This window comes from Urocitellus parryii, chromosome X (genome assembly GCF_045843805.1).
Source record: "Urocitellus parryii isolate mUroPar1 chromosome X, mUroPar1.hap1, whole genome shotgun sequence".
In the NCBI taxonomy this organism is placed as follows: Eukaryota; Metazoa; Chordata; class Mammalia; order Rodentia; family Sciuridae; genus Urocitellus; species Urocitellus parryii.
In genome coordinates, this window is record NC_135547.1 from 1,537,382 (window position 1) to 1,552,377 (window position 14,996).

The following is a 14,996-nucleotide window of genomic DNA, read 5'->3' on the forward strand; positions in this document are numbered from 1 at the left end:
CTGGGAGGACCACCACCTGAGTTTGCTAGAGTCCTCCCTGTTTGGGGGTGTTTGGGGTGTCCAGTAAGCCCTCCCTAGACAGCTACTTCACAGCTCTTGTTTTTTTAATTCCATAACCACCAACCTGGTGAGATGTATGCAGATGCCTACCTGCCTCGCACTTCCATTTTGCTATGATACTTCCATGCCATCTGTAGACACGGGACTTGGAAAAGATTAAAGTCCATGATGTACTGCTGCTCTCTTCTTCATCTTCCTTGTACCCTCTCAAGACCCATTGCTCAGGTGGCCCCAAACTGCAGTAGCAGCCTCTGTGACCTTGTTGGTTTTGGCAAAGAGAAATTATATTTATTTCACAGGGATGGAGAAGAAGGGGAGACATGGCCAAAGCCACAGTGGGTGGGACAGGTAGGAAGCTGACTTCATGCAGGAGACACTGAAGAGACAGATGAAGCCTCTGTTCTGGAGGCGCTGGAGAGTTCAGAGGTATCATCAACCTTCTTTCCAAAAAGCTGCAAGATACAGTTTCTAAACTGGAAGGACAGAAAGCATTATTCAGCAAAGCAGAAAGGGCCAGTGTGCAGTTCTAAAGGGCATTCATTGTCATCTCAATGGTTTAACATCTTCCTGTTTCCCACTCAGAATCCTATCAGAGGGCTGGAGGAAGGCTTAGGTCATTCCTTGTACATGGGGGTTGTTTTAATCACTTGACCAAAATACCTGACAAGAACAACTTATAGGAGGAAAAATTTATTTTAGGTTGACAGTTTTAGAGGTTCAGTCCATGGCCAGCTGAATTCATTAGTCTTAGCCTGAGGTGAAGCAGAACGTCATGGCGGAAGGGCCTGGCAGAGAAGGCTGCTCAGCTCATGGCAGCCAGGAAGAAGAAACAAAAGGAGGAGCTGACTACAAAGACACAATCCCCAAGGGCATGCTCCCAGTGTGCCCATGTGCATACTGTTACCAGCCAGTAGTACATTTATATTATTGACGCATCAAATAGATTAATCCATTGATGAGGATATAGCTCTCATAATCTAATCATTTCACCTCTGAAGATTCCTGCACTGCCTAACACATGAGCTTGGCTGGAGAATCCCTCATAGCCAAGCCATAACATTTGATGATAATCTGAGTTATCTAATTTAGCAGTTGATGGTGACTTGTGTGAGTTAAATTGCATTTCTCAAAGATATGTTCAGGTCCCAACACTGAAACCTGAGAATGTGTCCTTATTTGGAAACAGGGTCTTTGAACATGTAATTAAGATGTATGTGAAGATGGGGGTTATACTGGTTAGGGTGGACCCTAATCCCATGGCTGATGTTCTTATAAGAAGGGGAAAGAAGGCCATATAAATGTGAAGGTAGATTGGAGTAATGCATCTTTGAGTTAAGAAACACCAAGGATTGCCAGCAAACACCACAAACTAGGAGAGAGGTACAGGGCTCATTCTCCCTCAGTGCCTTCAAAAGGAACCAACCCTACCAACACTTTGATTGCAGACTTCTGGCCTCCAGATCTGAGAGAGACTTAATTCTTATTGTTATAATCCATTAAGTTTGTGGTAGTTTGTTATGGCAGCCCCAAGATACTCATGCAGTGACCAAATACAATGCTAGTTAAGGAGACCATGCACACAATGACTGGTTTCTAAAATGTCTGGCAAGAGGCTTATAGGCATTTTAGTAAATATGAATGTGATTGTGATCTTATTTGTAGCCCATCAATTTTAGGATTAGGTAAGGACTAGGTCAACAACAGTCCAGCCACCTCCCTCATCTCTTTACCAAGAAAGTCTTCTGGTAACAGGAGGGTACTTCTGTTTGCTGGTTGACTCCTGAAGAGATCTGGGTCATGATAATTTCTCAATTACATCTCATATCATTACTCAGCTATCCATGATGCTTTGAGAACCTGGATCAAAATTACTCCCTAAATATTTCAGCCCTATTCTTGATTACCTCCAGCTCCCTCTGTCATCAAAATTCTAAAAATAAAAAAGATGATTATTGAAATTAATAAGAAACAGGCTGATCAGCAGAATGGGCTCAGCTAAAGAGCTGGCAGAGAAGGCTGAGGAATTCAGTCAACAAATGCATTTGACATTTACTTACTGAGTGCCTACTATGTGCCAGACTCTGTGTTCTGGGGGGCAGATATAGCAGTGAAAATAAGAAAAAAAACCCCCTATGTCCTTACAGAACTTCATTCCAGAAAATTCTCTCAGAATGCAGCAGGACAGGATCACAATATGGAAAGGGTGAAAGCAAAGTTCAGAAGTCTGGCAAAACTCAGAGGTATAGACATCTATCTAGAAGGGGGAGCTCTAGAAGGCAGAATGAAAAGAATCAGGTAGAGAGGGTACTTGGCAAGATAGTTTAGGATTCCAAAAACTGAAACCAGATCTAAAAAGAGATCCTCCTGAAACAGAGGAAGTGAACCAGAGATCAAATTGTATTCTCTGGGCATGGACATGCCAACAAGACAGTTCTCAGGAATCAATTACAGAAACAGTCCTACTTACTATTAAGAAGTTACCAGTAAGAATGGGTGTTTAATGAATGCCTGGCTTAATACAGTCAGGGACAAGCTGAAGGTGATGGAGTCATGGGGCAGCTGTTAAGATGGAAGAGCAGATCTGGGGGTGTAGCTCAGTGATGCAGCACTAGCCTAGTGATGCAGCACTTGCCTAGGCAACTTTAGTCCCCAGAACTGCAAAAGAAAAAGAGGACAAAAGATGAAAGTGGAAAGAACAGTGGATTGGAAGTCAGACATTGAGTCTGGTGAAATGGGAAGACCCTGCAGAATTTTCTGGTTACTATCAAGTAACAGCTGCACCTTAATGAAATGTACATGATAGATTCAAGGAAGAGTAAGGTGAGCTGCACTTAGAAGATGATGAGGTCACCTGTAACCTACCAAGAGGATCTAGGAGTCATATGCAACTTGCTACCAAAGCCATATAGGAATGGTTTCCATTAGTCAAGACCATGTGCAAGACCAAAGTGTGTTTCCCCCAAAGTAACCCATGAACGCTCTTAAATTATTGGTCAGTACATCAAAGAAGAACTTATTTTTGTTCTTATAGGAAGAAAAATTCAAGAAGTTACAGTTTCAAAGTGTAAAAATAAAGAGAAGAATGGAGTCTGTAAAACCAAGAATGGTATCCTTAGGGTCAATGTAGAGGAGTTCACTGAATCCTAGAGCATTTGAATTCCAGAAGAGCCCCTGAAGCTTGATGACCCTAGTAATAATACCTATAAGAGGGAAGAGCTTACAGCACACAAGCACATTGGGAAGTATCTCCCTCTGGCTGAGATGAGAAATGGATTCCAGAGTATGTGCCTAAGACTTTTGCTAATGGCCAGATGAATGACTGGCTGTAGTTGGGTCACATGTTTAGCCTTTTCCTGCTCATTATCCTAGAGGGTCATTATCAGGCTTCTCAAATCCTCTGTGGGCTTTTTGTTGAAGACATGATTCCAGGCAGGAACCCTCACTGGGTTCTTGTGGGGTATGTTCTTGTGGAGTTTGATGTGCTTATGGCATTTCTTACCTGCCTGTTCATAAAGACGTAGATTACAGGATTGTAGATAGTGGCACTTTTGGCAAAGTAGGCTGGTACGGCGGCCACCAGAGGGTGGAAGGCATAGCCAGGGTTGGCAGTAGCAAAGCATGCAAAGGAGGCGTAGGGCCCCCAGCAGAGGCAGTATGCAAGGACCATCACCACCACCATGCGCGTCACTTCTTTCTCAGCCTTCTGGGTGGACTCGGATTCTTTCTGTTGCTTCGCCACCTTGGGGAGAGAGGAACAGTGAGTGGGGGAGTCACCTGGGGTTCTGTATTTGTTATTGCTTGGGCAATAGTCAGGGAGGCAGCAAGAGGAGGGTGACCTTGGGCTAGGGAGATGAAGGTAGGAAGAGATGGTCACCTGCTATCCAAACCCTGCTGGAGGTGGCCAGCTTTCACCTGAGTCCTGCCTGGGGCAGACACCAAGGCTTGGGCTTTGAGATAGTAAGCAGCTGTCCTGGCCAAGGATGACTCTTTGAAGGTCTTTGGATTTATCCTGGCAGGAGCTTTGGAAAGGAGAATTAGAGGCTAATCTCCTTAGCCTCATCTAATCCCTTATCAGAAGTCCCCTCCTGTGCTCAGGTCTGAGTGGGGGCCTAAACAGATCACCAGAGGGTCAAGAATGAAGGAGTGAGGGCTGAGGATGTAACTCAGTAGGCAAGCACTTGTCTAGCATGTGTGGGGCCCTGGGTTTAATCCCCAGCACTAAAGAATGAAAGGGCTAACATGGTAGGAAATGGCGGGGGAGGCAAAAGCAGCCAAGGTTGCTCTAGCTAAGCTAGAGGTTGGCAGGGTGCCCAGTGGTAATACCAGAGTCACACATGCAATTCTCTCAGGCTTTCTAGAACAGGATTGGCCAGACTGCAGACAAAGGTTGTGCAGCTACCACCTCTACTTCCAGAACATTTTCACCACCCCAAAAGACAACTGCCCTGGATTCCTTGTCTTCACCCATACCTGATGGCAGGTAGCTAACTGAGTTGGGATGAAAGAAAACCTGTGAGGGCTGGGATTGTGACCAGAGCTAATACTGCCCAAGCCATCGTTGGATACCTGTAGGAGCCAACTAAGTTGGTTCTGATATGTGAGCGCCAACCCAGGGGACCAAATTGCAGCCTCCAGCCCAAGGAATTGAGGTGATGGAGCTTATCACAAGTCCATGGCTTCCTCTAGGCAGAGCTTGTAAGCATCTGTTGATCCGATTGTGGTCATAAGCAGCTTCACAAAGGAAAGGCACCACCCTGGAGGGCTTTCTGCTACCTGTGTCAGGCAGGGTCCCCTCAGTTAACAGATGATACGTGGAGATGGAGCTAATAATAGGGGAGTTGGTAGACAAAGGGACAACTTTATGGTGTGGGTAAGACCACAAGGGGAACACAGAGCTCTCAGTACCCCAGGACCCAATCTTAATCTTCTCCTTTGTTCTTATTTCCTGAAGGGGCTCCCTAGTGATAATCCAGCTGGTGTGGGGGTAACATTGGGGGTGGTGGCTATGTATGGGATCAGCTTTCCAGGGTAGAGGGCCAGACACAGGAAGGCGGAGAGTAGGTCTAGGGGACAAATGACACTTTCAAGTGTACTCCTTGGATAAGGATGCTCTGGTGGCTTCACTCCATGAGAGAACTGTCCTAGGTCAAGGGAAAGACTCAGCTCTGCTCCATAATTGGAAGCAGGAGGGCAGGGCAGTCTCTTCTCATCCTGCATGGATGAAGACAAGGGATCCAGGGCCAAAATGGAACCCTGGGTGTGCACCCAAAGGAACTGCCTGATTCACATCACCGGGTCTTAACATTTTCTTATAGGGGTGGAATCCACTTATCTGAGGATTTAAAAACAATAGTTTAAGATTCTCAGTGGACTGGTTTGAGAGCAGAGCAGCTTGGAGGCAGGAGAGTACACCAGGTAAGCCTCTGTCTTCACCCAGACACCCTGCCAGCCAGGGGTGAGGTCAGGAGGGTGGGGGACTTACTGCTCGGATGGCCAGCCACACTTGGAGGTAGCAGAGAATGATGATGCTGAGTGGGATGATGCAGCAGGTGACCATGAGGACCATCATGTAAGACTGCACCCCAGGGTATGAGTTGCCACTGAACACGTCTGGGCCACAGGATGTCTTCAGGCCATAGGGCCAGTACCTGAAGAGAAGGGCCAGTGGCCCATCCTGATGCAGCCTGGGGCAACCTGGGACCCACAGCCCAGGTACACTCCTGACTTGCAGTTTTTAATTGAGGTGAAATTCACATTACAGGAAATGAACCATTTTGAAGTGAACAATTCAGTGGCATTTAATATTCACAAGGTTGTGCAGCCACCAACTCTACTTCCAGAACATTTTCACCACCCCCAAAAGACAAGCCTTGGGTAGGATTTTGAAACTTTTGCTTATTCCAAGGACTTACACCTTCTCTCTTTTTATCTGGTTCCAGAAGATTTTCATCACCCCATCACACCTCTTTTTTTCAAAGGGAAGGCAAGAGTTCCTCTTATTCTGATTTAAGAACTGCTGTGACTCCCTGAATTTTTATTTCTCAGGTCAACTAGGCCATGACTGTAAAAAGGGACTTGCTCACCAACTGGCTATGCCCCAGAATGATGGAAGCTTCCCAAAGAAAGAGGCTTCCCTCTCTAAACATGACAAGATTTTATTCTTAAGATTGCCATGTAAGATGGCAAATGTGCCATCTGTGTCCTGTCCCTCCTGATCAAATATCTGAGTCATTTACTCATAAATTAGGGTCTTCTCCCAAAGAATCAGCCTGGCCAGGATACAGATGACCTACAGGCCCAGGTGTACCTACATCCTAAGGAGCCTCTGAATGTGGGAAAGAGGCAGAATGTATGAGAAAGGTCTAGCACAGAGCTAGCAAGAGGGCCCTGGAATCCAAAGTTGCCTGGCATCAGGGACCATTTCTATATTGCAGCCAATCAAATTCATGTGTATTGCACACTTGAAGGAGTCTGGGGAGAATCTTGTGCTTCCCTTCACTTTATGCACAGGAAATGATTTGCCCTCAAGGTTACAAAGTCTGATCCTTCCCACTTGGCCCTAAAGGAGCCAGCCACATTCCTGGCTCCCTTGCACCCTTACCTGCTCCAACCAAAGATGGGTGGGGCTGTCCACACAGCAGACCAGATCCAGGCAAAGGCAATGCCCACAATAGCCAGCTTGGCATCAAATCTCACATTGCCAAAGGGCTTGCAGACCACCAGCCACCTCTCCCAGGAAATGATGGCCAGGGACCAGAGGCCTGTGATCCCTACATGGGAGAGCAGACAGAGGGGGACTTTGAGACAAAGCAAAGGACAAACAGCTTCCAGCATCACTGTTTCCTTGTCAGAGTAGGAGACAGCTTACAAAATCAAGCATTTCCCCTCCAAACTGCCAACCTAATTCTCCAAGAAAGTGTTTTCAGGTCCTGAGTGCAAAGGGCTTCTTCCGCCACCTTGCCTCCTCACCAGCTCTAGCAGCTTAATTCCACCCCTGCTCCACCTTCTTACTCTCCTCTCCTCTCCCTTTTCTTTTTTTCTCTTTCCTTCCTTTCTTCCATCCTTTCTTTCTTCCTTCCTTTCCTTTCCTTTTAATGTCAACTGCTTTTCCTCTGCAGCAGGCGCTCAGAGCTCTCAGTTTGGCTACTAAGTTTCATGCCAGCCAGTCATGCGATCCTGAGGCTGGGAGCTTAGAACTTCTGGAGCTCACTCAACCTCCGCATCCCGTCACCAAAGAGGAGACAAGAAAGAACCTTAGCAGCTGATAGGCCTGTACTTTTTCACCCTTGGGGGCCCTGTTGGTACTTCTTGTCCTCTTTGTCACTAGTCCTTCCTTCCTCTGACACCATCAGTGGAACCTCTGATGGCCATATCTATACCAGCATGACTCTGAGATGCTGTTGTTCCAACTAAGAGCAAGGAAGTGGGCTGTGTCTAGTAACCTGTGCCCCTCCTGCCAATTCCAGTTCCTTTAGGCATTTGGGAACTGCTGAGATCCCCCGCAACCAACCAGAGTTGGGCAGGTGAGACAGCCTTCCATCTCCTGCCTTTGTCCCAGAGGTTGGCACACAGAATTCCGGGCTCCATGACCTGAGGTGGAAAAACAGCATCTTTCATTCCACTAATAGACACTTGTCATTTCCTTCTATTGTGAATGTGGCAGTATTAGCTCCACCCAGAGAAGTCATAGTTGTTTTCCTATTACTCTACAGAGGTGGTGGACTTTTTTCAAAACATCACCCACATTCTTTACTACACTGGAATTTTAGTGGTTGTCAGGGCAGATTCTGTTATTTGATACTTTAGTACAGAACAGTGTCACTAATGCTTTCTTTCTTTCTTTCTTTCTTTCTTTTTTTTTTTTTTTTGGTAGTGCTGGGGATCAAACCTAGGGGCCTCGTGCATGCTAGGCAAGCACTCTACCACTGAGCCACATCCCCAGTCCTCACTAAGACTTTTAATAAATACTTTTAATACTTGTATTTTAGTGAAAGACTGTCACTAATTAATATTTAATACTTTGAAAATTATTTTTCAATATAATGAGCTGATTTTATAGTCCTATAGATATCATTTCATGCATTTAAAGTCTTCCCAGAGGGCTAAGGGTGTCCTCAGCACTAAAACTTGTGCCAAAGTGCATCCATATGACCCAAGAACACGCTGTGAGGAGCCAGGTGTGGTGGCATGTGCCTGTAGTCCTAGGTATTCAGGAGGCTGAGGTGTGAGGATCACTCGACCCCAGGAGTTTGAGACCAGCCTTTTGGCAACATAGAAAGGAGACCTCATTTCAAACAAAACAATACAACAACAACAGAAACACCATGAGAAAGGCAAGTAGGAAGACCTGGCACAAGCTGAGATAGATGATGCAAGGGGCACCTTGGGAAGGGAGATGTAGCCAACAAAGCACATACCTGCCACAGAAAGCAATGGACTCAAGGGATGGAGTTTCTCTCTGTGACTTTACTCAGTCACTTCACTTCTATATCATTGGGAGAGTGCTGGCATGTGGGTCAGCACCCCCTTGGGTCTGAGCCATCATTTGCCAGTGTGAAGCAAGAGGCAGAGAGTAGGCCAGGAAGAATGGCCAGGAGGCAAGAGCAGGAGCAGCTTCTGGTGGATGTTGGGTGCCTGGTTGGGCAACTGGGGTTTTAGTGAGGCCCATTGGTGGGTCCCCCATCTCCAGGCTCCTTGTCCTGAAATATAGTGTCTACTCCTGAGTATAACATTCATGGATTCCAAGACTTAGACCTGCCCACTTCATGTCTGCTCAAAAGAACCACAATGCTGTTACTCTGCTCCCTGGACTATCAACCTTCCATGCCCACTCCTTACCATTTTCTCCTCTGAGAAGACTAAGAGGATACCATGTGCTCACAATGTTGGAACAGTCCCCCTCCCCAGCAAAGAGCCTGGCATGCTGGTACTTCTTGGCCACTATTTATGAACCTGAGCCGTTTGTGGCCCACAAGGATATTAGTGACGGGAATGAAGAAAAGGGTCTGTGATCTAGTCTTGATATCCCCAAAGCTGTAATGAGAATCTTGTCTTTCCTTAGGGGAAGCATACACTGTGTAGGCAACCAAGAGGCAAAAGAGTCTGGCTTGAGAGATGGGATGAAAGGGCACACATCTCTGATTCAGGTGGTACTTCTGTCCAGGGTGTCAAGAACCCTCCCCTCCTATACTGTTCTGAGATTATCTGGCCAGCCACACAGCCCCAAAGTGGTTGTCCCCCAGCAGAGGCTGTCTCAAGAGTAGGAACTCATGGTGTCTTGGACTCCAGCAAAGACAACCCTGGAAGCCTGTCTTCCCACTCCTGTGATGGCCTTGACCCAGCTTCCCTTGTGGGTCTGCCTCCCTTCATATTTGCACCACACACTCACACACACTATGGATGCACCTCAAGGTTTGCCATGTGGGGGTTTTCTTTACACACACCATATGAGGTCTCCCTGGCTTACCACACACGGAGACAGTGTAGCCCTCCACAACACACAGAGGGTGGCCCAGCACGAAGTAGCCGAAGAACTGGTTCACAACACTGATGGTGCTAGCAATGACGGTTTCTGCTAGGTCAGCAATTGCCAAGTTCACCAGGATCCAGTTCAGAGGGTGGCGCAGCTTCTTGAACTTCATGGTGGCCACCAGCACAAGCCCATTAGTGAAGACGGATGCGACAACCACAATGATCATCCAGATGCTGGTAATGTGGTACACCCATCTGGGAGCAATGTGGTAATTGGGGCCTTCAAAGGGGCCTGGAGGCAGGAGGTAGAATAGAGAGAGGAGTTGGGCAGCAGCACCGCCCACCTGCACTAGTACCCCAATTCCACCTTTCCCTTCCCTGTCAGAGCCTCTCCCACTGAGCCCCCACCCACTTCTTGCCCATTATCCTCGCCTTTGCTTATTCTCAAACTCCCCTTCTTCCTGTTTCTCAAGTTAGAGGCCATTGCATGATGGTTACCTGCACTGGCAACCTGAAACAAAGAACAGAACTTTTCATGGTCTCTGCCAGTTGCTGATCCCCAGCTCCCAGTAGTTGAGTCACCACTTGGAGTGACAGTTGCATACCATTGCTTCTCTGCTTCCCTATCCCTTCTCCCCATCCCACCTCTTATGCTGCTTCCAGTGCATGCTCCATGTCCTTTGGTTTTTATACCTTTGCTCCCAGAGTCCTCTGTAAACCCAGCTCAGATGCATTTGCCTTCCAGAAGCTTTTCCAGATTCCCCAGCTAACGTCACTTCAAAGGCCCACTTGGGAAGCCAACCAACCACTCCCTGTATCATGTTCTAGCACATATTAGGGGTGACCAGTTGTCGTCATCTGAATTGTGTGTTGCCACAAATTCATGCTTAGATCTTAACCCCCAGGGTAATATTAGGAGGAGAGGCCTTTGGGAGATAATTAGGTCATATAATGAGGACACAGCAAGAAGGCAGCAGTTTGTAACTGGAAAGAGGGCCCTCACCAGAACCCAACCAGGCTGGTTCCTTGATTTATAGCCTCTATAACTGTGAGGAATAAGTTTTTGTTGAGTTTAAAAGTCACACAGTCTTTGGTAATTTCTTATAGCAGCCCATACTAAGACACCAGTGTACAAGTCTTATCTTCCTCACCAAAGACTGTGACTCAATCATCTTACTTATAGTGTCCAACATAACATAGGTTCTCAGAGAATGAATAAGTGAATGTGTTATGAATTGAATTGTTTCCCCCTCAAATTCATGTGTTGGAGTTCTAACTTCCATCACCTTAGAATGTGACCTTATTTGGAGATGGAGTCTTTGTAGAAGTGATCATGTTGAAATGAGGTCCTAATCCAATAGGACTGGTGATCTTATATAAAGGGGGAAATTTGGACGCACAGAGAGAAGGCCATGTGAAGATGAAGACAGAGATTCCATAAGCCAAGGAATGCCACAGATTGCTAGAAACTAGGGGAGAGGCATGCCTTGATTTCAGATTTCTGGTCTCCAAAACTGAGAGACAATACATTTCTGTTGTTTAAGCCACTCAGATGGCGGCACTCTGTCATAGCAGCCCTAACAAACTCAGAATAAAAAGGAGAGTAGTTCACTTTATTATACTACAGAGGCTCTATACTTTTTTATTTAAATAAACTTTTTTGCTACCATGACTTTGGGCAGAATACTTTGAGGGATTTCAAGCCTCAGTCTCTGCTGCCATATAATAAGGCCTCACGGCATCTAGGAAAACATCCATGGAGAGCCACCTGTACTTATCAGGATGCTTTAGTTGTATGTTGCAAAAACCCAACCCAAAATAATTTAAGAAAAACAGAGCTCTCCTAGCTATGGCTAGGAGAGACAGGGAAATCTCACCCCCAGCACAACTGGGCCCCATGATGCCACTGTTTCCCTCTGTGCAAGCATTCCATTGGTTTCTCATACAAGGACCTCCTAGAAACCTTGCACAGGAATTTCCAAAATCCCCTATACAAACTGTGCAGAAAGACCATTGACAACAGAAGAACCCCATGGTCTCAGTCTCTATACAAAAGGAGCAAAGCAAAGCAATGAGCCTTCCAATAGACCCAAGAACAGAAAACCCCAAAATAGCCAACAGATCTTACCCAGAAAGTAGAGCAGATTAATTGGAGAAAAGCAGCTGAAACTGGAAAGTGTTTTGAAAACTCCAGTGTGTAGACAAGTGAAAGGACTGGAACAGTCTAGGTGCTAAAGTCTCTCAAAACAAGGCAGCCAGGGACCTTCCCAAATAACTGATAGAGTCCAAACTGAACAGAGCAGGTACAAGAGGGGCAAAGGAGGACCAGGTCTGAGCATCAGTGGGGAAAGGGGAGGGAACAGGAACTTCTAGCTTTGCTACCAGAGTGAGTGTCTTGGTCTGCTCCTCTCTTCTGAAAGTTCTGGAACTGGTTTCATGAAGAATTGAGCAATAGAAGAATATCAAAAGTCAACTTCCAAGCAAATTAATTCTAAGAAATGTAGGAAGGCCTAGGGATATGGCTCAGTGGCTAGTGCTTGCAGAGCATTCCCTAGGTTCTATCCTCAGTGCTGCAAAACAAAAAAACAAAAACAAACAAACAAAAAAAAACAAAGAAAAGAAAGAGAAATAAAGACATACAAGAAGGAAGAGAATCTGGTGTGGATGGGACAGGGAAGATGGGTCTTTTCAAATCCACCTTGTATTCTAGATTTTTCTTTGTAAACTTATAACTACTTTATTACATAATATAATATAAAACAAAATTAAAATTAAAAAGCAACCCCTGATTATCAAAAACAAAATTAATGAAACTAATGAAATAAATGAAACTGCCTATCCAGTCAGTAATATAATCCCATAGAGAAGGACTGTTCTAACAAGACAGAAATCACACCAGTGTGACTACATGACCTAGTAGCAATACCCTAAGGATCAAAAGACCTGTACAAATGCTAGGTTTTTGGTAATCATGTTATTGGTAGTAACGTTGGTATCCTTATTTTGAGATGTGTGTGTGTGTGTGTGTGTGTGTGTGTGTGTTATGAAATAGAGCAAATGAGTAATCACATGATGCTCCACTCCAATTCCTGAACAACTGGATCCTTAGTGGGAGATAAAGGGGACACAGATGTAAAACACACTGGCCTCCGCTGGTGAGCCAAATCATTATTTTGGGAATGGAGAAATAAAAGGAAAGAATCCAGTATTTATCCCTGTGCCCCTAAGGAGCCCAAGAGTAGAAATAGGGCCTTTATCAATGTAGTCCAGCTAGTCAGTGAAGATTAGGAGTCAGTATGTTTGACATCTCCAATGCTTTGCTGAGTCTGAGAACTGAGTTCCAGCAACCACTCACACCCCCAGAACAAGTGGCCCTCCTAATAAAGTCAGCTTGCCAAAACACATCAACACACCAACCTGCCTCTAGCCAGACCTTCAGATCAGCTACCAAGGCACAGGAAAATGATAATGAGTTCAGTGGGATATTGCTGACTCAAGACAGAGGTGAGATTTTGAGGATGGACCTGGGGATGAGTGCCAGGGGATAATGGTGTCACTAGCCTCCTCAGTGCTTTGAAGGGCCCACATACAAAGCTTTTTGCCTGGGCAACTTCCAGGGGCAGAGCTTGGGCTGCCCTGATGAGACTTTTCACCTTTTGATTGGGCTGTGCCTCTGTGTACTAGGACTGTTCAAAATGGAAAGCCTGCCCCAGGCACCAGCCACTTCTCCCCAGAAGTGAGCACTCAAAGGCTGTGTGCCCTACACACAGAATTGGACAAGATGGCTGCGAGAGTCTCTTTTAACCTTAAGGTTTTCGAAGTTACTCGCTTTCTGCAGTTGCCTCCCCCAGCTTCCCCATGGGTTGGTGGGTTGGTGTATTGCTCCAGGCCAGTCCTCCAGCCTCCTTGAAGCTTCAGGAGGTGTAAAACCAGTTCCTTCCCCAGGTAGGGGCAGCCGTCAGAGTTTTATGTAATGAAAGCCCACCAGCAGTAGACAATGACTAGAGACCATAAAGAAAGAGTTTCTGAATCCTTCAGTGGACATGGATTCTTATCAGTTTAGGGAAGCCTATGTGGTGTTTGAAAATGCATCTTTCATAGTATGGTGTCATTTTATATCGGGAAAACACCCCCCCCCATTCATGTCATCATGAAAGCTAAGGGAGATGGTGGGATGTATAGAAGAGAGATTCCCTGGAGTCAGGAGGGTGGCTGGAGGCCCCCAGTGCAGCCACCCTTGCCTGACGGTCAAGCCTGCATAGCACCTCTCGCTCACCTCTGGTGGCGTTGCTGTTGGTATAGGTGAAGATGCTCGACTGGGTGCTGTCCTCATGGCTGTCTTGCGGCTGCCCACCTGCAAGCCTTTGGGGGTCCCACCGCTGGGCCATGGCTGTGGAAAGCCCTGTCACTGATGCCTGCCAGCCCTGCATACTGCCTGGGGGTCATGGCGCTTTATACCAGCCTATGGGATCAGCCCAGGCCTCCTCACCTTAAAAGCTCCCAAACTCTTCACCATCTGATCTCTTAATTGGGCCGAGGACTTAGACCTCCTCCTCCCACCCCTCTTCCCTGCTCCTAAGGCCAGCCTGCAAGGGCAGCTCAGAGGGATTTGTTGGCAACTAAACTCAGACCCCCCACCCCCGTGGGCTTGCAGAGATGCCTATGGGGCCCTTGATCACATTTATGTGTCTTCTCTTCTCTTGTATTGTGCAGTACCAACTGTTGGGTCGGGTGGACCTAAGGGTAGGATTTTCAAATTAGGATGTGGATAAGGAAGTAGTCCAAAGTCCAAATCTTCCTTTCTCATCTGACTCTCCCTGGGAGACCTTTCAGAACTGGGGTCTGGAACTGAATCTCCTTGAAGGACAGGCCATCTCAGTGGGCCCAATGGGTACAATGTGTCCAATGGGGCTCCTCCCCCAGGTTGGGGCCCAGTTTCTAACTTTGTGGCCCTGGGGGACAGCTCCGCTGTGCATTGCTTTAACTTCTGCCCTTGCCCTTACTCCCCATGAGCTGCAGCCCTTTTGGTCACCAAGGTGCCTGTGCAGGCCCTCCTCCATGCACCAGCCTTGCTGCAGCACTTCAGGGTTCCCACAGGGTGCTCTGTGTTTGCCGGTTCTAGTTTACAATCTTTCCTTGGGTTGCCCTTGGTCACAGCCTCCTTCTTGACAGAGTGTTTCAGACAGACTACCTCTGCCATCCCTCTTCACCCACAGCAGTCTGATTGATGCTGGCTCCACACTTGGCAGGGGCCACTTGTTGCCCAATTCTGTAGCTTTATCTTGGTTGCCAACTATAGACCTCTGTTTCTCCTCCACAGTTCCCAATTAGGGAGCATATCCTTTCTCATGGCTTCCACCAGCTCTCCTCAACTCAGTCCTGAAATTCAGCTGTCTTAAGTCACCTCCTTTAAGTTGGCACCTTAAACTCAGTAAGCCACATTGGCTGGTGGCCTTCATGTCTCC

The 14,996-nt window shown here is 46.7% G+C and overlaps 1 protein-coding gene across 1 annotated transcript; it reads right to left on the reverse strand.

Moving 5' to 3' along the window:
* Positions 1-422: 422 nt before the first annotated feature.
* On the reverse strand, positions 423-13,919 carry LOC113199755 (medium-wave-sensitive opsin 1). The gene is made up of 6 exons (XM_026412815.2): positions 13,808-13,919; positions 9,527-9,823; positions 6,662-6,830; positions 5,543-5,708; positions 3,560-3,799; positions 423-533 (listed from the first exon to the last, which is right to left on the reverse strand). Exons 1-6 carry the CDS (start codon positions 13,917-13,919, stop codon positions 423-425), a joined length of 1,095 nt encoding a protein of 364 aa, XP_026268600.2.
* Between the last annotated feature and the right edge of the window lie 1,077 nt (positions 13,920-14,996).

Coding starts and splice junctions, on each gene's coding strand:
- LOC113199755 (XM_026412815.2), bottom strand. CDS start 13,919: ATGGCCCAGCGGTGGGACCCCCAAAGGCTTGCAGGTGGGCAGCCGCAA. Junction 6,831..9,526: donor CTACACTGTCTCCGTGTGTG/GTAAGCCAGGGA, acceptor TCTCCCATGTAG/GGATCACAGGCCTCTGGTCC. Junction 5,709..6,661: donor CCCATCTTTGGTTGGAGCAG/GTAAGGGTGCAA, acceptor CCTTCTCTTCAG/GTACTGGCCCTATGGCCTGA.